The following is a 24322-nucleotide window of genomic DNA, read 5'->3' as shown; positions in this document are numbered from 1 at the left end:
ACGGAAAACGGTTTTGCGTGTTTACGTGAACGTAAATTATAGTTCCGACTCGAGGTTTCATGAGCTTTAATAAGATTGTCGCGAACACTGTTATACAGTTTGGGATGTTCATGACGAATTCTTTCAAGTCTATCTTCTACCGATTGTTCATTTGGGTTTACGAACAACTGATGATCGGATCCCTTTAACACAACTTCCTCACCTTTGCAGTTATCCAAAACCCAAGAAGACCCGAGACTACATTTCCTAACCAAGAAAACCATCCCCACATCCTACTCGTTAAGGACTCAGCAAGGTGTTCCAGAGTCTCATCGTCGAGTAGGCCATGAATGGAAACTCCTTGGGGAATAGTGCCCGTTTGGGTCGTAATACGGGTCAATATGTTTGTGATAGCGGACCTCTCTGAGGGGAACATAACTTCGTGTCTAAGCTTATCTAGGGCGTCTTTTGTGTAAAGTCCTGCTTGTATGAGAGACCCAGGGTCGGTATATTTCCATGTATCTCTCACTCTAGGATTCAGAGCTCCTGGAGCTTTTACTAGATGTGGCCCTGAATGCACCTTGTACCAGTCTTCGTTTAAGAAGTATGTAGGGTACATCAGAGAATTGCAGTCAACCTGAGTGCCGTACTGTTGAATCAATCTAGAGCGGGGAGTCACAAACACCGACCTATTCTGGTAATAGGTCGGGATTTCCTGATAACAAGAAGGGGTTTCGCGTAGCTGTACGTCAACTGGCTGGCATTGTATGATATACACTACCTCTCCCATCTGGAGGGCAGTGTATCCGGGTCCTCCCATTACTAAGTATGCAAATTCAATCGGATTTGAGCTAGCTAGCCCCAATCGTGTCTCCAAGACAGTTCGTTCCAAGTCACATCTGTGTCTTACTACATCTCTGTATAGGCTCTCGATGCTAGACCGAAGGTGACGTTCCACATGCACGAACTTACTGTTCACGTATGTGAACATGTCCATGTTCTTAGCGGACTTTATCTTCCTGGAAAAGGGCTTCTCGCCATCCTTAGATACATAGATAAAGAGACTAGGATGTTCTGTGGAGAATCCTCTCAGATAACATAGAGGGGCCGTAACGGTGGTCATATGGCTGAATATAACTTCGCCCGTCTTCACTGAATACATTCGTTGAATTCGCCGTTGCGTTGCCTGGAGCTAGCTGCTTATAAAAATTAATCCTAACTCCACCCATCAATAAATATTATTTAAAATAAAAACAAAACAATGTTACCGAATTGGTAACAGTCCCCCTCTGGTCAAATAAAAAAAAACTATTGGGATTAGGTATATAATTCAAATTGTTTTTTTTTTCTCTAGATAATTAAGTGAATTTTAACGTTAAATTATTTATAATTTAAGCAAAACAAAAACATCATTGGCTCATTTCGGTGAATTCGATAATCATCAACATTATCATTTTTTTTCGAATTTTACAATTAATCGAACATGCCTCCATTATTCTTCAAAGGAACTTTTAAACAATTTTTTTAAATTTTGTTTTTTTTTTAATCGATGTGCAAAATCCTCAACCAAACAACACCCTTCAATTGACACGAGAATAGAACAAGATCAACTATTAATGGTCCTGTAAAAAAAAATCAACCACTTCCATAAACATTTGATCAGTCTCGTGCACGTGCACTGAATTCTGCAAACCGCGGATAAGGTTGTCGAAGAACAAATAAGGATCAATAATCCAATGAGCCGATACCGATATAAACCGAATAGTTATCATCAACCGAAAAGATGAATGAATCGAGGTTAATTCCGTTTAAAGGTGAATGGGATGCCTTGGATGAGCCTACAATTTAGTTAGTTGTCAATGTCGTGAATGTAGTGAATGTAGTTAGTTGTCAATGTCGTGAATGAGTTTGCGGACAGAAATCTTTATCGTTTCGCGAGTGTTGATGCCATATGAGTGATCGAAAGAATCGAATGGGTCGAGAGTTTTTAATTCTATCCGATGTGGACCATTGGCCTAAATTATCGCTAACCGATTATTCGTTTATCGCCTACTACTCGATTTGATATATCATTCAGAGATAGTTCTGATGATTACTACGATTGGTTTCTTCTTAACCGGTCTAAGAAGATCTTCTACCATATCATCACTTTTCTTGATACGCGCGCGTCAAAACATTTTCGTGGACGTCTCCACATAAATTTTGAAGAATACATTAGATACGTATCTGAGTTTATTCACGACGATTACAAAATTGTTTTGAGTTATCCGATTTTTTCAAAAGATGCAACCGCACCACGAACCGCCAGAGTGATCAGTTCCCACGATCGAAGAGTAGTCACATCGAAAAATTTGACTTCATTTTCAGATAACCTGTCTGTCTTCTAGGCAGCTTTCAGTAAACATGCCGGCCAAACTCCGATGTTTTGACCATCTGCGTTTGCTAACTCATACGAAGATGAGCCATACCTTTTTAGCACCGTACAAGGTAAATATTGAGGACCTAATTTCGAGTTATAAAACTCAGCGGAGTTAGACAACTTAGTATTCTTTTTATAAACCGTATCACCGACGGAAAACGGTTTTGCGTGTTTACGTGAACGTAAATTATAGTTCCGACTCGAGGTTTCATGAGCTTTAATAAGATTGTCGCGAACACTGTTATACAGTTTGGGATGTTCATGACGAATTCTTTCAAGTCTATCTTCTACCGATTGTTCATTTGGGTTTACGAACAACTGATGATCGGATCCCTTTAACACAACTTCCTCACCTTTGCAGTTATCCAAAACCCAAGAAGACCCGAGACTACATTTCCTAACCAAGAAAACCATCCCCACATCCTACTCGTTAAGGACTCAGCAAGGTGTTCCAGAGTCTCATCGTCGAGTAGGCCATGAATGGAAACTCCTTGGGGAATAGTGCCCGTTTGGGTCGTAATACGGGTCAATATGTTTGTGATAGCGGACCTCTCTGAGGGGAACATAACTTCGTGTCTAAGCTTATCTAGGGCGTCTTTTGTGTAAAGTCCTGCTTGTATGAGAGACCCAGGGTCGGTATATTTCCATGTATCTCTCACTCTAGGATTCAGAGCTCCTGGAGCTTTTACTAGATGTGGCCCTGAATGCACCTTGTACCAGTCTTCGTTTAAGAAGTATGTAGGGTACATCAGAGAATTGCAGTCAACCTGAGTGCCGTACTGTTGAATCAATCTAGAGCGGGGAGTCACAAACACCGACCTATTCTGGTAATAGGTCGGGATTTCCTGATAACAAGAAGGGGTTTCGCGTAGCTGTACGTCAACTGGCTGGCATTGTATGATATACACTACCTCTCCCATCTGGAGGGCAGTGTATCCGGGTCCTCCCATTACTAAGTATGCAAATTCAATCGGATTTGAGCTAGCTAGCCCCAATCGTGTCTCCAAGACAGTTCGTTCCAAGTCACATCTGTGTCTTACTACATCTCTGTATAGGCTCTCGATGCTAGACCGAAGGTGACGTTCCACATGCACGAACTTACTGTTCACGTATGTGAACATGTCCATGTTCTTAGCGGACTTTATCTTCCTGGAAAAGGGCTTCTCGCCATCCTTAGATACATAGATAAAGAGACTAGGATGTTCTGTGGAGAATCCTCTCAGATAACATAGAGGGGCCGTAACGGTGGTCATATGGCTGAATATAACTTCGCCCGTCTTCACTGAATACATTCGTTGAGTTTGACCGTTGACTAGGGTTATAGTCTCCGTAGCCTCTCCAGAGTAAAGTACGTTGTACTGATTCTGGAGGCAATCATCCTGAGGAGTATATTCCCAGTACGTATTCCCTCCTTCTGAATCCATACAGCCATCTTTATTATACGGGCATGTGTAACCTCCCTGTTACCGAACTTAATAGATTCCGTCGGTTATTCGCGATCACTTCGGGGGTCTTTCCGTTCACTCGATCAAAGTCCACACTACGATTTAAAACTTGTGATGTTCTCAAAAACGGTTTTTATTGAAACTAACACACGGTTTACAAAGTAACAACTCGACGTAAGTTTATTTGAAAGACCGATCTGTGCTCGGGGGGGTTTTATTACGGACTAATTTAGGTACACAAGCAAGAGATCACTTGAACCTACGTGCGATGTTTTTATCGCATTATCACTCGATCGGATGACCGATCGACGTGATAAGAGAGTGCAAAAAGTGCACCTATACGAAACTAGTTTTCAATACAATATCATAGTCATCATCATTGATGATGATAACTGCCTATTTTCTACACTAGTGTGGCTAGATTTTTATAGTTGGTAGACATGATCGGGTTCGGCGTTAACATTGCCGCCCGCCTTGGAATAACAGATTCCAATTTTTAAATTGAACAAATTCTAACAAATAACTAAACTTCCTAAATCTAACAACCATGATAATCACAACGAACATTTTCAATAATGATGGGTACGAGTTTCACAAATTAAATTTTCTAACACTCCTTCGGCTTCTAAGTTGATCTTACTCAAATTGCGGACCGCAAATTGAATTTTTCCATCTTCTGGTGGTATCCAACGTCGGTTGACGTTCGCGGACCTTCTAGCGCCTGGGTTCACCTTCTTTGTGGTCAGGGTTTCCTCCTCTCGTCCTTCGCCTCTTCCTCGCTCGTGGACTCAGTTGGATCCTGGGGATGATCGACGATTGCACAGGCCGTCCGCCTTGCTCACGCCGCCAGCGTCGGGGGGGGGGGGGGGGGGGGGGACCAGAGAATCTATCAATAATATGAGAGGCGATTTTTTACAAGAATTTAACAAACAAAAAACGACTTCCCTGAACCGCGGAGGCGGTCCGCCTCCGCGGGCGCTCCCTGCGCCTTCGTTGGCCATCGGATGACGATGACATCGGTGAAAATGTGGCGGCTTTCTCAAAATTAGCATTTCCTCTCCATGCTGGCAGTTGGCGAAGTGGACCCTCGTTGTTGGATTGACCCTCGATCGACGGAAACGGATGGTGACTGTGTGACGACTTCTGGTGTTGATATTTGACGACTTGTATGATGCAGATCCGAACCCTTGTGGACTGTATTTGGCGATGTATCTTTGCGTGGGAGTTCCCAAACTCCCACAGAATACTAGACGCATTACAACAAATTGATAAATTTCGAACTTAAGTCGAGCAGGATACATGGTGACTTATTCAGGCGGGTTGATCTGACATCAATGGATGGTACGATGGGACTTTAATGGACAGCGATTGATTTTGCGGTCTCTTCGAAACCACAGACAGGACAACGATGTTGCACAGAGTACGTTGAAGGTTTTAAACCTCCACATCAGCTGATGATGGTGTGGATTGTGGGGGTGGTACGTTGTCGGAGATAGGAAGAATACAAATCTTCGCGATGCCTCTGGTGAATTCTCCGTTCTGTGTCTGGACCTTGACAACTCGTACGTTACCGTCGTTTCCAAAGTAGACCATTTTGACTCTGCCAATGAGCCACTTCAGGGGAGGTACGTTGTCCTCTCGCAGCAAAACCATCGTTCCGACGACCAGATTGTCTCGCTGTTTGCTCCACTTATTGCGAGTTTGCAGATTGGCTAGGTATTCCTTGGACCATCTGCTCCAAATATGTTGCAGGAAGTTTTGCACACGTTGCCATCTCGAGAGGGTTGTTTCGTTCAGATGGCCAAGGGACGGCTCGGGTAAGGCCATGAGTGGCCTAGCGGTTATGAAATGGCCGGGTGTGAGAGCAGTAAAATCTTCAGGGTCATTTGATAGCGGTGTGAGTGGGCGTGAGTTTAGACAAGCCTCGATTTGTACAACTAGGGTGAAGAATTCGTCGAACTTCAAAATTGTTATGCCAATTGTACGCTTCAGATGTGCCTTGACCGACTTAACGGCGGACTCCCACAGGCCACCAAAGTTGGGAGTTCTACGAGGAATAAACTTGAAGTTGATGTTATCTGCTGCAGCTTCTCGAGCGACATTCTGAGCAAACTCTTGGGTGTTGAAAAGAACGCGCAACTCATCTAATTCGCGTCGGGCACCTCGGAAATTTGTGGCGTTATCGCACATGATGATCTCAGGCCTACCACGACGACCGACGAACCTTCTTAAGGCAGCGATAAAGGCGTTCGACGTGAGATCACCAACAATCTCTAAGTGAACTGCTTTCACAACGAGGCAAACGAACACAGCAAGGAAGCATTTTACAGGGCGAGCTTTTCGTTGTGGGTATTGAATGCTGAATGGGCCACAATAGTCCACGCCAACACGCTGGAACACAGGGGCCTCGACGACACGTTCTGGGGGCAAATCTCCCATCAACTGCTCATGGACTTTCGGCTTTACTCTGTAGCATTTGACGCATCTGTGGATAACTCGACGAACTAAGTTTCTCACTTGAACAGGCCAGAACCTTTCCCGGAGGCTCGATATCACTAGCTCTTGCCCAGCGTGGAGATATTTGAGGTGATAGAAGGCGACGATGGTTTCCGTCAACGGATGATGATTGCTTAGAATGAAGGGATGCTTGCGACCGACGGAAAGTTCAGCATTTCTGAGCCGGCCACCGACGACAAGTAGTCCGTTGCTTAATCGAGGGGTAAGATTCTTAATTTTCGACGAAGATTTGACGGATCCGCTTTTCTTCAGCTCTTCAATTTCTTCAGGATAACTTTCTTGTTGAGCCAGACTAACCAATTTCAAAAGGGCCTCTTCTCGTTCTTGAAAGCTCAGGAAACCTGTACGATGATTTTCACGGTTTCTTAAGTTGTGAACGTATCGTAGCATGAGCGCTGTTATCCTGATCAAGTCTGACAAAGATTCACGCAGAGCAAATATTGGGTTTGGCTCGACGATTTGAGCGGGTGTCGAAACTGTTCGTTCTTCCAGCAATGTGGTGTCGAAATCTTCGGGTGCAAACTGAGTTGATTTCGGCCAGCTACTCCGATCAAATTGCAACCATGGCGGGCCTTGCCACCAGCCTTGGTTCGACGAAAGTTGTTCAGGGGTAGCTCCTCGGGATAAAACATCTGCGGGGTTCTCGCAGCCAGCGACGTGGTTCCAATTGCCAGACCGTGTGGTATGCTGGATTTCTGAGACCCTGTTGGCCACAAAGGTGTCCCATCGGGATGGTGGGGATGATAGCCAACACTTTACAATCATCGAGTCAGTCCAAAAGAAATGTTGGCTCGTGATCTTGATGCTTTGGTTAACCTTCTCGAACAAATGGGCACACGTCAGGGCGGAGGACAATTCTAGCCTGGGTATGGTGGTCTTTTTGCGCTTCCTTTTGAGGTCATCCAGCGGAGCAACACGAGATTTAGCCGTCAACAACGAAACAGAAACTTCTCCACTGAAAGATGTGCACCGCAAATAGACGCAAGCGCCGTACGCTTTTTCTGATGCGTCACAAAAAGAATGCAACTCCACGGATATCGTATCTCCGCCAAAAGCTACCCATCGCGGCACTTCAAGATGTGCTAATTCCTCTAAGTTGCGTCGATAAGTCAGCCACCAATTTGTTGACTCTTCGGGGAGGATTTCTTCCCAGGAAAGCTTTGATTTCCAAAGATCCTGGAGAAATATCTTAGCCTGGACGATTACAGGCCCAACCAGGCCAAGAAGATCGAAGAGTTTTGCGAAGTCAGACAAAATGATTCTCTTGTTCATCTCAGAAGAATTGTTCCATTGAGGAACGACGAAGCGAAAAATGTCTGGGCGAGGTTGCCAAGTGAGGCCTAGAGTTTTGACGCTACCTGAACCCTGGAACTGCTGCGAAAGGCGTTCATCTCGAAGGTAGGGTGGAACGGAATCGAGGATTTCCACACAATTGGAGCTGATCTTACGCAGATTCATTCCGGCAGATCCTAAAAGAGCTATAAGTTCTCCTATTGTCTTGTTTCCTGTTTCAAGACTGTCGACGCTGAGTAATGCATCGTCGACGTAAAAATTGTGATGAATGGCGTCAGATGCATGAGGATACGTGGATTCGTTTTCATCGGCAAGCATTTTAAGACAGCGAGTGGCCAAATAAGGTGCTGGCGACGTACCATACGTAACCGTGGTTAGGACGAAAGTTCGAATGGGTTCAGTTATGCTACTTCTCCAAAAAATGCGCTGAAGATTATGATCGATAGGGTCGACGTCGATCATGCGATACATTTTCTCGATGTCACCTGTTATGGCATATTTCCGAAGACGAAAACGCAGCATAATCGAGAAAAGGTCTTCCTGGACAGTCGGACCAACCATCAAAGTCTCGTTTAGAGAAACACCGCTACTTGTTGCTGCCGAGGCGTCGAAAACTACGCGAAGCTTAGTCGTCGTGCTATCAGGCTTCAATACAGGTTGGTGTGGTAGATAGTACGCAATAGTTGACGCGTCATCTTCTTCGACTGGAGACAGTTTCCGCATGTGATTCATTCGCAAATATTCATCGATGAAATCCGTGTAGAGTTGCTTCAGGACTGGATCAGAACTAAGTCTTCGTTCTAGTGCTCCGAATCTTCTCAGCGCCCTTGCCTTGGACTCTCCTAATCGATTGACCATGAACGGTTTTTTGGGAAGTTGAACGACGAATCTTCCGTTCTTTCCACGAGTTGTCGTTTTAACAAAATGCGTCTCACATGCTGACTCTTCTAACGACAGTGTGCTATTGGTGCGACATGATTCCAACTCGAAAAAACGTGCAAGTTCGACTTCAATTCTATTTATGGCATCTGAAGGAACGTTCAGCAGACAAACTGCTTCTTCTGGAATACCACCCGCGATTATCCAACCAAGATATGTGTTTTGAAGGGTTGGACCATGCTCTCCTAGCTTCATCTGATCATCTCGAACCAGCAAATCAAAAAATATCTCGGCACCTATGATCATATCGATTGCTTGCGACTCATTGAAAGTGGGATCAGCTAACTGAATCTCAACAGGCAAATTCCACTTGCAAATATCGATGGTTTTTGCAGGAAGGTTGACAGCGACTTGAGGCAAAACGTGAAATTTTAACAACCTGGAGAAATCTGACATGCGTGAACTGATTTCGGCAAATACAACTTGAGTTGAGGAGGACCGTGAACCACCAATGCCGGAAATAGCTAAATTTTCACGGCTTCTTCTAAATTGCAGCGTTTGAGAAAGTTTTTCCGACATGTAGCAGCGTTGAGAGCCGGAATCCAGAAGCGCTCTAGCTAGCGTGATTTTTCCGAATTGGTCAGCAACGCGTACAACAGCCGTGGATAAAAGTACATTGTGTGGGGTGCAATGTTTCGTAGAAAATGTGGGATAGCTTGTACTGGGAATGTCTGTGGCGGGATTTTGTGATTGAATGGAACTTGCATTTTGAGGAGGTGTGGGAATTGGGCGAATTTGTGTGGGCTGATTTGTTGAGGAGCCAGTCTGTGTTTGATTCGATTGGTTTGGTTGGGTTTGCTTAAGGTTTTGAGGTTGGTTGAATTTGGTGAAAACTTTAGTTGTTGACTTCGAATATTGATTCGCGGTGGTCGATGAGTTTGCATGTAACAACGAGTGGTGGTGTTGGCCACAATGTTGGCACTTCCCTCGAGTGCAAGAACGAGCTATGTGTTGAAGTGAGAAGCAGTTAAAGCACAGCGAATTACGTTTGACAGCTTCCACTCGTTCGCCGATGGACATCTTCGAAAATCTGGAACACTTGAATGCAGAATGGGCTGATTCCTTGCAAAATGGGCAGTTGGTGGTTGGTTGAAGTCCTGTGTAGCTGGATGATGTGCGAAATTTCTTTGTTTCAGGCTGAGTCGAACGAACTGGAGCAACAGATTGAAGAACGATGCAGTGACTCTTAAGAAAAGCGATCATTTCAGAATATTTCGGAACCTCTTTTGAGTTAAAATGCGATTCCCATAGACGAGTGGTGCTAGGATGTAGTCGCTTGTACAGCAAATATTGAAGCAAAGTGCTCCATCCTTCAACTTCTTCTCCAATTTTCTTAAGCATTTGGAGGCTTTGTTCGAAACCATTTACGAGCTTGTTGAGGGAGTCGAAATTCTCATGACGAAGTGGTTCCAAAGCAAAAAGAGAATCTAAATGTGTCATGACCAGCAGCTTCTTATTCTCGAACACACTTTCCAACGCTGCCCAGGCTATCGCATAATTTGCAGACGAAATCTCAATCGAAGCTATTTCTTGCAACGCATCTCCGGTAAGACTCGTCCGAAGATACGTGAATTTATCAATATCTGACAAACCCACGTCGTTGTGGATAAGATTCATGTAGGTGTCCCTGAAGGTGATCCATTCTGCTATTCGTCCGCTAAATGTGGGTAGTTTAAGCTCTGGTAGTTTCACTTTTGAATGATGGGAAATATTAGCTGGCTCCATCTTCGAAGCAACTGCACCTAAGGATTGAATCTTCGAAAAAATTTGATTTTTTAATGCAAGCACAGTTTTTTCGAACTCCATGATAACTCGAGTATACTCCTCATCACGACTTGATTGGCTTAGTTCTTCAAAATCATCCGCAGCTGCATCCAAAAGAACTTCGGTTCGCATTCTAAGGTCAATGAACTTTGGTCTCAACTCATCTAGCTGCTGAAGGCTCATCTCTAAAGAACGAACATTTAATTCCACATCACATGATTCCACAAAATCTTTTATATTTATCACCGCACATCGTATCATACGCTCCTGCTTGCCAAGCAGTCGCAAATCATCGGTCGACATATTGAAAAATATTCACTGCACAAATTTGAACCGGTCTAATGCTCACCACAATTTTTCCAATGCACTTTGACTCGAATCGACCACGCGGTTGACAGAACAATAGATTTCGATCTGTGGAACGTACAACCTTCAATTTAGCCAACGAAATATAATACAATCGATCTTAGACAGAAATATTTTACAATATTGTAATGGACTCAACTCAGCTTTGAATAATTTTACGCCACAAATTCATGCAAGTTATTTTTTATTGAAGAAACGACGACAATCATATTCTATTCAATCATTCATATTGGCCATCTAGTAAACGTCGGTCTCACATGCATCAGAGATCCGTACGCCACAGACAATTTTGACCACAGTACTTATCCGATTTATCCAGCGACAACGATGTCCAGCAACAAAGCATGCAGCAACAAAAGCACCAGCAACAAAGGCACTGCCAACAATAGCACCAGTCGAAATGGCGCCAAACGATCACTCCGGTAACACAGCTCAACACGATGCCCAACACGTTGGCCTGTGCAACGGTTTACAATCCACCAACGAACAGCAGCAGCGATCCGGAATGTCCTCAGCAACAGCAACGATCCATGCAGCAACAAGCGAACGGCCGTGTCCTTCTGATCTCCCCAGTGGAGATCGGTAAGCGAACACGTGCAAAATCTTCAACGGTTGGTTTCGCGTTTCCCGACGATCCGGTTCTAGCGGACCAAAAATGTTACCGAACTTAATAGATTCCGTCGGTTATTCGCGATCACTTCGGGGGTCTTTCCGTTCACTCGATCAAAGTCCACACTACGATTTAAAACTTGTGATGTTCTCAAAAACGGTTTTTATTGAAACTAACACACGGTTTACAAAGTAACAACTCGACGTAAGTTTATTTGAAAGACCGATCTGTGCTCGGGGGGGTTTTATTACGGACTAATTTAGGTACACAAGCAAGAGATCACTTGAACCTACGTGCGATGTTTTTATCGCATTATCACTCGATCGGATGACCGATCGACGTGATAAGAGAGTGCAAAAAGTGCACCTATACGAAACTAGTTTTCAATACAATATCATAGTCATCATCATTGATGATGATAACTGCCTATTTTCTACACTAGTGTGGCTAGATTTTTATAGTTGGTAGACATGATCGGGTTCGGCGTTAACACTCCCCTCAAAGATACCAATCCGTCGTCCTTCTTCACAGTTGCTTCATAATCGTACAGAGTAAAGTTTCACCTGGCGCCCAACGTGGGGCCCGAACCCACGACCCTGAGATTAAGAGTCTCATGCTCGCCCGGCTAGCTCAGTCGGTAGAGCATGAGACTCTTAATCTCAGGGTCGTGGGTTCGGGCCCCACGTTGGGCGCCAGGTGAAACTTTACTTTTTCCCCAGGAACGGGTTCAGCCCAGAAGGGGCTGCCCAGCAACACCCAGTCCCTGGTCTAAAGCCACGGGGACTAACGGGTTTGGACGCTCAAGGCCTCTTTTGTTCCTGGGTCTCAGGGCGTTTGTTAGGCTGGGGGAGTTTTCGGATGGGTGGATTCCTAAAAGATAAATACCTTGGTTTCAAATTAGATGTATTCGGCGAATTCTCGATGAAAAGCACACGGGATGGTAACGGGACAATCGTCTTACTCGGTCGGGTCGTCTTGGTCGCCACGCACTGGGCGACGCCTGGATGGAACGGGAGGAGCGGCGCGGTACCACGCACCACACTAACGGTTGATCGGTTCGGTCTCTCTCCTATGGCTTGCCAACCACGCGCATTGGACTAGGCGCGTACCTCGGTCTTCGGCTGGATCGTCTACACGCTCGGACACTACGTGTGAGGCAACGGGAGGCAATAATGCGGTACCACGCACTACCGGCTGGATGATGCGGTTCTGTCTCTCTGTCGACTCGTTTGGGACGGGCAAACCAGACCGACCAACGCAAGCGTAATGCCTGGTCACGCACACCAGGCAGTTTAGGATGTTCATTACGAATTCTTTCAAGTCTATCTTCTACCGATTGTTCATTTGGGTTTACGAACAACTGATGATCGGATCCCTTTAACACAACTTCCTCACCTTTGCAGGTATCCAAAACCCAAGAAGACCCGAGACTACATTTCCTAACCAAGAAAACCATCCCCACATCCTACTCGTTAAGGACTCAGCAAGGTGTTCCAGAGTCTCATCGTCGAGTAGGCCATGAAGGGAAACTCCTTGGGGAATAGTGCCCGTTTGGGTCGTAATACGGGTCAATATGTTTGTGATAGCGGACCTCTCTGAGGGGAACATAACTTCGTGCCTAAGCTTATCTAGGGCGTCTTTTGTGTAAAGTCCTGCTTGTATGAGAGACCCAGGGTCGGTATATTTCCATGTATCTCTCACTCTAGGATTCAGAGCTCCTGGAGCTTTTACTAGATGTGGCCCTGAATGCACCTTGTACCAGTCTTCGTTTAAGAAGTATGTAGGGTACATCAGAGAATTGCAGTCAACCTGAGTGCTGTACTGTTGAATCAATCTAGAGCGGGGAGTCACAAACACCGACCTATTCTGGTAATAGGTCGGGATTTCCTGATAACAAGAAGGGGTTTCGCGTAGCTGTACGTCAACTGGCTGGCATTGTATGATGTACACTACCTCTCCCATCTGGAGGGCAGTGTATCCGGGTCCTCCCATTACTAAGTATGCAAATTCAATCGGATTTGAGCTAGCTAGCCCCAATCGTGTCTCCAAGACAGTTCGTTCCAAGTCACATCTGTGTCTTACTACATCTCTGTATAGGCTCTCGATGCTAGACCGAAGGTGACGTTCCACATGCACGAACTTACTGTTCACGTATGTGAACATGTCCATGTTCTTAGCGGACTTTATCTTCCTGGAAAAGGGCTTCTCGCCATCCTTAGATACATAGATAAAGAGACTAGGATGTTCTGTGGAGAATCCTCTCAGATAACATAGAGGGGCCGTAACGGTGGTCATAAGGCTGAATATAACTTCGCCCGTCTTCACTGAATACATTCGTTGAGTTTGACCGTTGACTAGGGCTATAGTCTCCGTAGCCTCTCCAGAGTAAAGTACGTTGTACTGATTCTGGAGGCAATCATCCTGAGGAGTATATTCCCAGTACGTATTCCCTCCTTCTGAATCCATACAGCCATCTTTATTATACGGGCATGTGTAACCTCCCCTCAAAGATACCAATCCGTCGTCCTTCTTCACAGTTGTTTCATAATCGTACAGAGTAAAGTTTCACCTGGCGCCCAACGTGGGGCCCGAACCCACGACCCTGAGATTAAGAGTCTCATGCTCGCCCGGCTAGCTCAGTCGGTAGAGCATGAGACTCTTAATCTCAGGGTCGTGGGTTCGGGCCCCACGTTGGGCGCCAGGTGAAACTTTACTTTTTCCCCAGGAACGGGTTCAGCCCAGAAGGGGCTGCCCAGCAACACCCAGTCCCTGGTCTAAAGCCACGGGGACTAACGGGTTTGGACGCTCAAGGCCTCTTTTGTTCCTGGGTCTCAGGGCGTTTGTTAGGCTGGGGGAGTTTTCGGATGGGTGGATTCCTAAAAGATAAATACCTTGGTTTCAAATTAGATGTATTCGGCGAATTCTCGATGAAAAGCACACGGGATGGTAACGGGACAATCGTCTTACTCGGTCGGGTCGTCTTGGTCGCCACGCACTGGGCGACGCCTGGATGGAACGGGAGGAGCGGCGCGGTACCACGCACCACACTAACGGTTGATCGGTTCGGTCTCTCTCCTATGGCTTGCCAACCACGCGCATTGGACTAGGCGCGTACCTCGGTCTTCGGCTGGATCGTCTACACGCTCGGACACGACGTGTGAGGCAACGGGAGGCAATAATGCGGTACCACGCACTACCGGCTGGATGATGCGGTTCTGTCTCTCTGTCGACTCGTTTGGGACGGGCAAACCAGACCAACCAACGCAAGCGTAATGCCTGGTCACGCACACCAGGCTGGTCGTCGTTGATCTGGTTCGCGCTGCTGGCTTGGCGCGCTTGTTTGCCACACCTCGGGCTTGGATGAGATGCGGACGGAAAATGATCGAGCCACGCGTATGACGGTCACGCACACACGGGAGATGGGATTCGGTCCAAGCTGGTCTCTGGCTGTGGCGATGATCGGTACAAGACTCGAGCTGGCTAACTTGAACGCTGATCTTTGTTCGGACCGTGGGAATTCGTTATTGTCCCAACACTTTGCGGAGCACTGTCTGAATACGTCTGCACTAGCTCGCCGCCGGAAACCAAGAGACTTGGTGATGCGCTTTGACTCGCCAAGAAACCTCGTATCTCGAAGTTCGCTTCTGCTTGCGTTCTTCCAGAACGCGTGATGGTGTATTTGTTGCGTTCGACTTATACGCAACGCTTCATACCATGTGCGTTTTTGGTCTCGCCATGTTCTGCGCTGATGACCACCACGGGTTCGAATTTGAATTCGCCGTTGCGTTGCCTTGAGCTAGCTGCTTATAAAAATTAATCCTAACTCCACCCATCAATAAATATTATTTAAAATAAAAACAAAACAATGTTACCGAATTGGTAACAATCTGGAATCTAATCTTCCAGCAAAATTAATTTTTCTTCAATTTGCCTCGTTAAACTATATGCTAGATCCGATTTCTCAAATAAAGTTTCTGTTCTTATTTTGTTAAATTTAGATTTTTTCAAATTTGACAGGATATTCGTCAATTGTTCGAGAAGACTTGAACTTTCATCCGACATTTAGTGACTAGTCATCGTTATTTTTAATAGTTTAATATCTCAGCGTAAAAACTTACGTTTAGGTGGAAAAGTTCTCGTTCACTTCTTCCTGCTTTTCTGTTTGGATGCTGGGTCACAGCCATAACATCATAATTCGATTCTCAATTTGGTGTGGGCGCACTCCTTTACACAATTCCGGGGATACTACGTAGATTCTGCTGCTAATGATGGACGTACCGATCGGTAATCGCTGTTTTCTGCAGATGTACGCTATCACTTGGCCACCTTGATACGATTTTACTCCGTTGAAGGTTGGATTCAGATTGATTTTTTATTGTTCGATAAGTTCTTGACAAGGTTCCTACTGGAGACGCCTGAAGCACCGTTCTATGTAAAAGCCATGTACACGATCACCAATCCGTGATCGATGTACATGCGAAAGAGACAAAGACAGAAACCTCGAAAAGCTATGACTGCACACATGGTAACAGCGAGGTTCAGTAAATTTGAAATGCGACACTTTCGTTCGTCGCAGTAAATGCTGATGCTGAATTTTGTGCAGGCATTGAACTGAAGGTTCAATGCCGGTTAGTAATAAATTTCTCAGCATGTTCTCACTGGTGTGGTCTGCTGAGGATGTAAGAATTGGAAGGCATGAAAATGACATGTGAAATCCACATGTCACACCATCCCCCTACGGGCCAAAATTGAAAGGTAAATTATTCGGATTTGCTTCAAGTGCCTCTCACAATTTTTAATGATTCTATATAATATGTTGATTTCGGTTCATGATTGCAAAATAGGTATTATTTAATTATAATGTTATATTTCTGTATCACGTTTAATTTTAATTGTATGTTTCTGTATCCTGCACCCCTTCCCCCTTAATGGAAAAGGAGGCGGTTTAGCTGCCTATTTGATTAGTCTTGATATGTGTACTTCCTGCTCTCTATTATCTGCATTTATTATTGTTACGTTTGGCGTATTTATTTTTGTAATCAAGAAAGGTCCGTTGTAAACGGGGTCTAACTTGTGTCTATTTTCTCTTTTTAAATACACTGTATCGCCTATTTTTATATCTGTTATATTAATGTTATTATTGACTGCATTTGTTCTTTTGATTTTTTCTTTGTTGAGAGTTTGCATGACATTGTTGTGAGTAACTTGTAATCTATATTTTAGTTCTTTTTGATACGAGTCGAAGTTATATAAGGGATCAACGTTATTGTTACAAAATTCAAAAGTATTACATGTTTTTCCAAAAATTAATTCGAATGGCGTGAAATCGTGTTGTATGTTAGGCGTTGTATTGTAAACAAAGCAATAAAAGGGAAGCCACTCATCCCAATCATTCGTGCGTTGGTTTGAAAATATCCTTAAGTATTCGTTCAAGCATTTATGGTTGCGTTCTAACGCACCGATTGTTTGAGGGTGGTAAGCTGTTGAGCAAGTGTGGTTTAATTGTAGCAAATTGCATATTTCGTCAAACACTCCTTTGTATTCGGTTCCTTGATCTGTTTTGATACATCTCATGGGACCGTATATAAGGATGCATTTTTCTACAACTGCTTTAGCTATTGTAACAGCTGATTTGTCCGGAATGGGTATTGCAATTACATACTTGGAAAGATCGCATTGCAATGTCACTGCATAGCGGTTTCCTTTTTCAGTGAGAGCAAACGGACCGATGGTGTCAATGGACACTACATCGAAGGTTTTGTTAGGTGTGGTAGTAACGATTGCTGGCGTTTTTGCTGTAATCGCATGTTTATTTATTTTACAAAGTTCACATACCTTGACGTAGTCTGAAACAGTTTGTTTCATATTTGGCCAAGAGTATAGGGACTTTAATTTTTTGTATAATCTATTTATACCTGGATGACCTCCCGTCGGAGAGTCATGGTATTGTTTTAATATGTTTTTAATTTCTTCCGATGTTTTTATTTCAACAGGTTTCTCGTAAATTAATATGGTAGCGTTCCTAAGAACTGCATTACCGAAACTTTTAAATGAATTTAAATCAACATGTGTGAATATAATGTCGTTTGTTTGTATTGCTAGCTTTCTTGGATATGTTGCTTTCGTATTTGAATTATCGGCAGGCCTGCCATCGATTATTTTTAAAACTTTTTCTAATTCTATTCTAAAGTTTTCGGGATTTTCTATTGCTAGAGCTAACGTTGGAGTTAGTCTCTTCCGGAATTTTTTATCGTATATTATCATATTTATCGATGTTTTATCATTATTATATGAAAATGTTAATTTTGGCAAGTCGAATGCTTCTAAACTACTGACAGCTTCGTACACGTGAAGTTGATCAGGCTTCTGTGTCTGGCTGGTAGTTGTTGTAGCAGCATTTTTCTTTGCCATAGATCTAGTTACTAAATACATGTTTTTTAGTGTGTCTGACGTTATTTGAATTCTAGATAACGCATCAGATAACACATTTGAACTACCTTTAATGTATTCTACCTTAAAATCGTATTCCTCCAAATCCCATCTCATACGTGTGAGTTTGGATGAGGGGTTTTTAAGTGAAAATAAATATATTAGTGGTCTATGGTCAGTACGTATAACGAATTTCCGGCCATAGATATATGGTCTAAAATACTCGATGGCCCAATGTATGGCGGTCAGTTCCTGTTCGATTGTTGATTTGTGTGATTCACCTTTTGTAAAAGCCTTGCTGGCAAATGCAATTGGTAATTCAAAATCTCCAAAACGTTGAGCCAGTACTGCTCCGCAAGCTACTTTGGACGCATCTGTAGTGATAATAAAATCTTTTGTGTAATCGGGGAACTGTAAAATATTTGGTGATAATAATTTCATCTTAAGAGTGTCGAATGATTTCTGACACTCCTCGTTCCATTTGAATATTGAATCCTTGCGTAATAATTTGTTTAGAGGGTTGGCTATATCTGAAAAATTTTTGATGAAGCGACGATAGTAATTACAAAAAGCAACAAATCGCCGAACTTCATCTGAATTCTTCGGTACTGGGTAGTTTCGAATAGTGTCATATTTACTTTTGTCGGGTTGTATGCCATCTCTCGAAATATGGTGTCCTAAATAAGTCACCTCATTCTTGAAGAAATGGCATTTAAATGGATTTAATTTAAGTTTGAATTTTCTTAAGTGCTGAAACACTTCGCGTAAATTTGCTATATGGTGATTAATTGAGCATCCTACTACGATAATATCATCTATGTAGAGGAATGCACAGTTTGGAGGTAGACCGCTTAACGCGATGGACATCATGCGTTGAAAGGAGTTAGGGCTTATGTTTAGACCGAATGGAAGCCTATTAAATTCAAAATGGCCTTTATCAGAGGAGAAGGCTGTGTATTTTTTGGAATTTTTGTCTAATGGGATTTGATGAAATCCAGACATTAGGTCGAGTGTAGAAAAGTATCTTGCACGACCCAATTGATCCAAAATTTCATCTATCCGCGGGAGTGGAAATTTATCTGGGGTTATTTTTTTGTTCAGTTGACGGTAATCAATTACAAGACGCCATTTTTTACTTCCATTTGAATTTGATTTCTTTGGAACAAGTAAAATAGGCGAGTTGTAAGGTGAGGTTGAATTTTGAATTATCCCTTCATTAAGCATGGTCTGTATTTGTTCATTAATTTCATTTTTTTGAGATTCTGGCAATCTATAGTTTTTAATATATGTCGGTTTTTGGTCATTGAGAGCTATACTTTGTTCGTAAAAATTGTTTTCCGTAAGCAAATCACCTTGAAGCGAAAATATGTCATTAAATTCAATGCAAAGCTTTTCAAGTTTATCTCTGATATGAGGATCACTGTTTTCAAGTTTCAGTTCATTTTTCAATTTCTGAGCTCGTTCGCTAATATTTTCTTTGTTTGTGTTGTTTGAAATAGCACAAAAGTAAAAATTTGATAGGGGTTCATGTTTGGGATAGAAGTTTGCCGGTAATAAAACTTCCTTAGTTGTAGTATTAATAATTTTAACATTACAATTGCCTTTATTTACCAGAGTATTAGCGCAAAATACTCCTGGGAATATTTCTTCTGAAAAAATTACACTGTCTTCCTGAATGTTAATGTTTTCAAGTTGTTTGATTATCTCACACCTAGCTGGTATAAGATTTGAGTTGACTTGCTTGTTTACTATTGGAATTGTAAATGTTTCAAAATTGTTTGTCAGTTTGAGAAGCCAAGAATCATAATCTATATTGCATTTATGGTTTACTAGAAAATCTCTCCCTAAGATTCCATCAGTAGGAATCGGGAAATCGTTTCTTACTATGTGAAACATCTGAGGTATTTTAATATCATTTAATATGATATTTGTTTGCGTAGTACCCATTGTACTTACGTTTCCATGGCCAATTCCAGCTATGTCACATTTTTGGCTTGGATAATAAATCTGAGTTTTTCTTAATAATCCACATTTGACAACTGATATATCAGATCCGCAATCAACAATAAATGATAATTGCACATCGGACATATCAACCATCAGTTGGACGTAATTGGTGGCAGACACATTTATTGTATATGCTGCCCCAGCTGTACCCCTAAAGGGTGGATATTTCCATTTGTTGACTGTAGAATATGTTGTTGCTGTGGCATTTGAATGTGTGGATGCAACGGCATTTGAATTGCCTGGTGCGCTGGCGGCTGATATTGTGCACCGCCTTGGTGTGCTAAAAACATATTCGGTGGATACCGTCCACGCTGAGTCCAATTGCCTCTTTGATTCGAGAAATTACCTCGATGAGACCAATGACCCCTCTGGTTTGAAAAATTTCCACGATTATGGGGCGAGTTTTGGTACCTAACGTGTCGATCATGTTGGTAAAAGTTTGAATAATTACCACGTCCTCTGTGGTTTGTTCCACGCCCTCTTGGGTGGCTTACTCGACCTGTTAAAATTTGAGCATTTGTAGCAGGTAAATTGTTGTTACTGGTGATTTCATTATTTTCCATCACCTTTTGAATTGCGTCATTAATTTTGTTGAAGGTCCCAGCCTTCAAAATAAGTTTTGTGTCGGTATTCTTGCTACCGCTTATTAGAGCCTCGACTCCTTTTTTGGTTGCCATCGTGTTGGTTCTGTTTGCTGGGATTTCTTCCCTTACATAGCATGATTTAAGTTGTGTTGTTAAAGTTTCAACTTCGTTACAAAAAGTTTGAATTGAATCTTTTTGTCTGGTTGCTTTTAGCTTGGCCAGACCATTGTCCGAAGTAATTTTTGACTCGCAGTGTTGTTTTACTGCGTCTATGATGCCTTGTAAATCATCGGCTCCTGCAATTACTTGCCGGGCTACGCCTGTTAGCCGTGATTTTATGAGCTTCACTACGGTAACTTGAGCTGTTTGTATTTGTGCGGCCGTGGCTGCAGCAAAATCACTTTGTACCGTGTCATTGAATAAATTTACGGAGTCAATGAAAGCATCCAAATGCTGTGGTGCGCCATCATACATTTGAATCAGCGTCGTACCCAATTTTACGTCTACCTTTGGGTTTGCCATGTTTCTTTTATGTAACTGTAAAAATGATAACGACACTTTTGCTAAGGTCTTAAATGAAATCAGATGATTTCGATCAAGCTTTGAATCTATTAAAGTTTTTATTTCGCCGTACAGTAACCTTGCCGACTTTATAAAAAAAATCTGTTTGGTTCCCCCAAAGAGATCTATTAAATCTAATATTTCGTTGTAATAGATTCTACTTTGGTTTAGTTTGTTCAATAACGTTGCTCTCCTGTATCTTCGATTAGGATTTTTCTTAAGGTTAACTAAGATTTTCGACAAATCTGCCAGTAGTGAATCTACTTGGTCCATAAATTAATATTATTATTTAATTCTGTTTTCTGCTGTCATTTTTGTTACACTATTATGATTTTTTCTTACTTACAGTTTTCTATAACATTGTCCTACCTCACGTTTGTCGGTTTTGTTGTTGGTTTTGTTGTTGGCCGCTGGCATACTAACTGCGCTTTTGCTCTACTCAGGTTTCCGGTTACTGTGGTGGCTGTCGGTGGGGACGCTCCATGTTGCCGGTTATCCCTTTGTTGGGGCCGCTCCGAGTTGCCGGTTGACCCTTCGGTGGGGACGCTCCTAGTTGCCGGTTATCCCTTTGTTGGGGCCGCTCCAAGTTGCCGGTTGACCCTTCGGTGGGGACGCTCCTAGTTGCCGGTTATCCCTTTGGTGGAGCGTTACTAGCTCTGTCACTCGTGTACACTTTACTCTTTTGATATTTCAGCTACTGCCACACTGTTCATTTTAGCACTGTTTTTTTTTTTTTTTTTTTTGTTTGTCCCTTTTTTTTTCTCTGGACTTTGCCTTTCTTGTTAGACTTTGTCTAGATCTGCCATTGCTTTTACACTTAGGATCGTTTTTTTCTGCACTCTTTTGTGCCAAATTTTGTAAATTACAAACACTAGCTGGATTGTAACTAGCACTAAGATGATGTTCAGTTTGAGCGCATGATCTTCGTGAAAATCGCTATGGGTTTCCTGATTGTTTATAATGGTGAGATCTTTATCTCCCGACACTGATGCACTAGGTTTTGATGCACCTGTTCCCATTATTAGTCGCTGTTCGCACACTGATGCACACTTTACACTAGATCACAAATTTCTAACACCTGGACTTGGTTTTTTTTTTTTTTGACACTTGGCTCTTGTCACGGTCGCCATGATACGATTTTACTCCGTTGAAGGTTGGATTCAGATTGATTTTTTATTGTTCGATAAGTTCTTGACAAGGTTCCTACTGGAGACGCCTGAAGCACCGTTCTATGTAAAAGCCATGTACACGATCACCAATCCGTGATCGATGTACATGCGAAAGAGACAAAGACAGAAACCTCGAAAAGCTATGACTGCACACATGGTAACAGCGAGGTTCAGTAAATTTGAAATGCGACACTTTCGTTCGTCGCAGTAAATGCTGATGCTGAATTTTGTGCAGGCATTGAACTGAAGGTTCAATGCCGGTTAGTAATAAATTTCTCAGCATGTTCTCACTGGTGTGGTCTGCTGAGGATGTAAGAATTGGAAGGCATGAAAATGACATGTGAAATCCACATGTCACAACCTGTTTTCATTTTCAACGCTTTTCCATGCGTCATTAAACCCTGGCTTGTGGATACTATTAGATGTCCTTTTTGTTCACTCAAAAGTTGACTAGCATATTTTTCTAGTTTTTTAGTTTTTGTGTGGACGAAGTGTGGCAATACTTCTATTTTTGTTACTTCGTTCGTTACTTCCACTAGGTGGTGTGTTTTATGTTTCTTTGTTATCTTCACGCACTTTTCAGTATCTAGCATTTTTAATTAAATTAGGAATGCTCTTTATTGTAATGTCCACATACACTGGTACGTTAACGTTGTGGACTATGACGTGCCCCTTTTGTAGTCTGATAAACACTTTTACTAGAACGTACGATACCGCCAATGCGGTCAACACACATGGCGCAACTGCTTGCGTTTGAAGACGATTTTCGGCCGGCATTTGATTGTTGGTGTTTATTATCTCTTCATTAGAAAACCACCCCATGTTTGTTGAAGATTTAGTGAAATTTTTAAGACACTATTTCACTATATTGGTCACTTTTCGGTAGGGTTTTCCAATATTTTGGTCATTAAAGTAACTGTTTTTCAGAGCACTTAACACTTTTTGTATGATGATTTATTCGATTTAAAATATCGCGGTTTTAACTTATCGCACCATTAACTGTTTACGCGTTTATTCGATTTTAAATATCGCGGTTTTAACTTTTCAAGCCATGAACTGTCTACGGTTAGCCATGCCGCAGGCTATCGACTGCTTCACTTGGAGAAGGTCTTTTTCGGAGGCGAATAGGTATCCGGACTATGATGGACCAGAGAGGTATCTACCAAAACGGACCTATTGACTCGCAGTAAGATGCTTGCCAAGAAGTAAGTTTGAAATGAGATTTATTTATTAAAAGTAAAAAGAGAAAAAGAGAGAAATTTGGATGGTATAACCCCGGCTCGATGGTGTAATTTGAAACCCTTCAGTTTGAATGCACCCGAGAACGGAGCCTATGCGGTAGGTGACGAGTAGAATGAATCGGCGATAGCTCTTGTGCCATTGCACTGTTACATATGTATGTTTGCAATTGAATTCTTTGTTTTGCTTTTTGGTTATGAAGCATTTTTGAGGCAAACGGCCCTTGCGTTATTTTATGGTTCTGTTTATTATCAGGGGTTCTCAAACATATGACACCGTTGACTATGCATTTGTTTGAATCAGTGTCTTCGCCAGAAATTTCCCTCGCACTGTGAATCATAGTGTCGATTGCGTCGACAAGATTCAGGACTGCTTTTCCGGATGCCGCACATTCTTTCATTCGAAGCGTTTTTTTAAAGTGACCTTCGACGGACACACGTTTCTTATAGAACCCTTCCTCTAACTTGGCCCAGGCGTCTTTGAAAGGAACACCCGCGTATTCTAATGCTTCGCAGGTGTTGTGGGTTGGTTCAAATCTATCTAAGCATTTCAGCAGGAATGCATATCTTTCTGCATCTTCTGTGAGGTTTGTAATTCTTCTCTCGAATCTTTTTTTGAACGCCACCCACTCGGTTGGCGAGCCGTCAAACTTGGGCAGCTCTAATCGAGGGAGATGGTCTGGTTTGCTGTTCATTGGGATCGTTTGATCTAAGACGTTGCTTTGACCGGACGGTCCAAATTTGAATTCGTCGACTTTCGCTCTTTTAATGAGTACTTTCTTTTATAATAGAAATTGAACGTCTGTAATCCTTGTAATCCGCACTGAAGTTTTTTTTTTTTACACTTGGGCATTTTCACTCCCAGAGTTTACCGTCGCGTCGGCGCGACGATTTCGTCGGCGGGAAACTAAACCATTGTTTGAAACGTTTTTTATTAGTTTTTACGCACTGGTGCCCCCCTAGTTGCTGTTGTCTTCTCACTTTTCATTTCATTTGATATTC

General features: G+C 42.8%; 1 protein-coding gene and 2 non-coding genes across 3 annotated transcripts; 2 read left to right on the top strand and 1 right to left on the bottom strand.

Annotated features, from left to right (window-relative positions):
• Positions 1-5277: 5277 nt before the first annotated feature.
• On the bottom strand, positions 5278-10659 carry LOC129741093 (uncharacterized). Its single transcript, XM_055732794.1, has one exon. The coding sequence runs from the start codon at positions 10657-10659 to the stop codon at positions 5278-5280; it is 5382 nt and encodes a 1793-aa protein (XP_055588769.1).
• Positions 10660-11951: 1292 nt separating this feature from the next.
• Positions 11952-12024, top strand: Trnak-cuu (transfer RNA lysine (anticodon CUU)). Its single transcript has one exon. It is a non-coding gene; the product is annotated as a tRNA-Lys (tRNA).
• A 1933-nt stretch (positions 12025-13957) lies between these two features.
• On the top strand, positions 13958-14030 carry Trnak-cuu (transfer RNA lysine (anticodon CUU)). Its single transcript has one exon. It is a non-coding gene; the product is annotated as a tRNA-Lys (tRNA).
• Positions 14031-24322: the final 10292 nt, after the last annotated feature.

Source organism: Uranotaenia lowii, chromosome 2, assembly GCF_029784155.1.
Source record: "Uranotaenia lowii strain MFRU-FL chromosome 2, ASM2978415v1, whole genome shotgun sequence".
Classification (NCBI taxonomy): domain Eukaryota; kingdom Metazoa; phylum Arthropoda; class Insecta; order Diptera; family Culicidae; genus Uranotaenia; species Uranotaenia lowii.
This window is presented reverse-complemented; position numbering and strand designations above follow the sequence as displayed.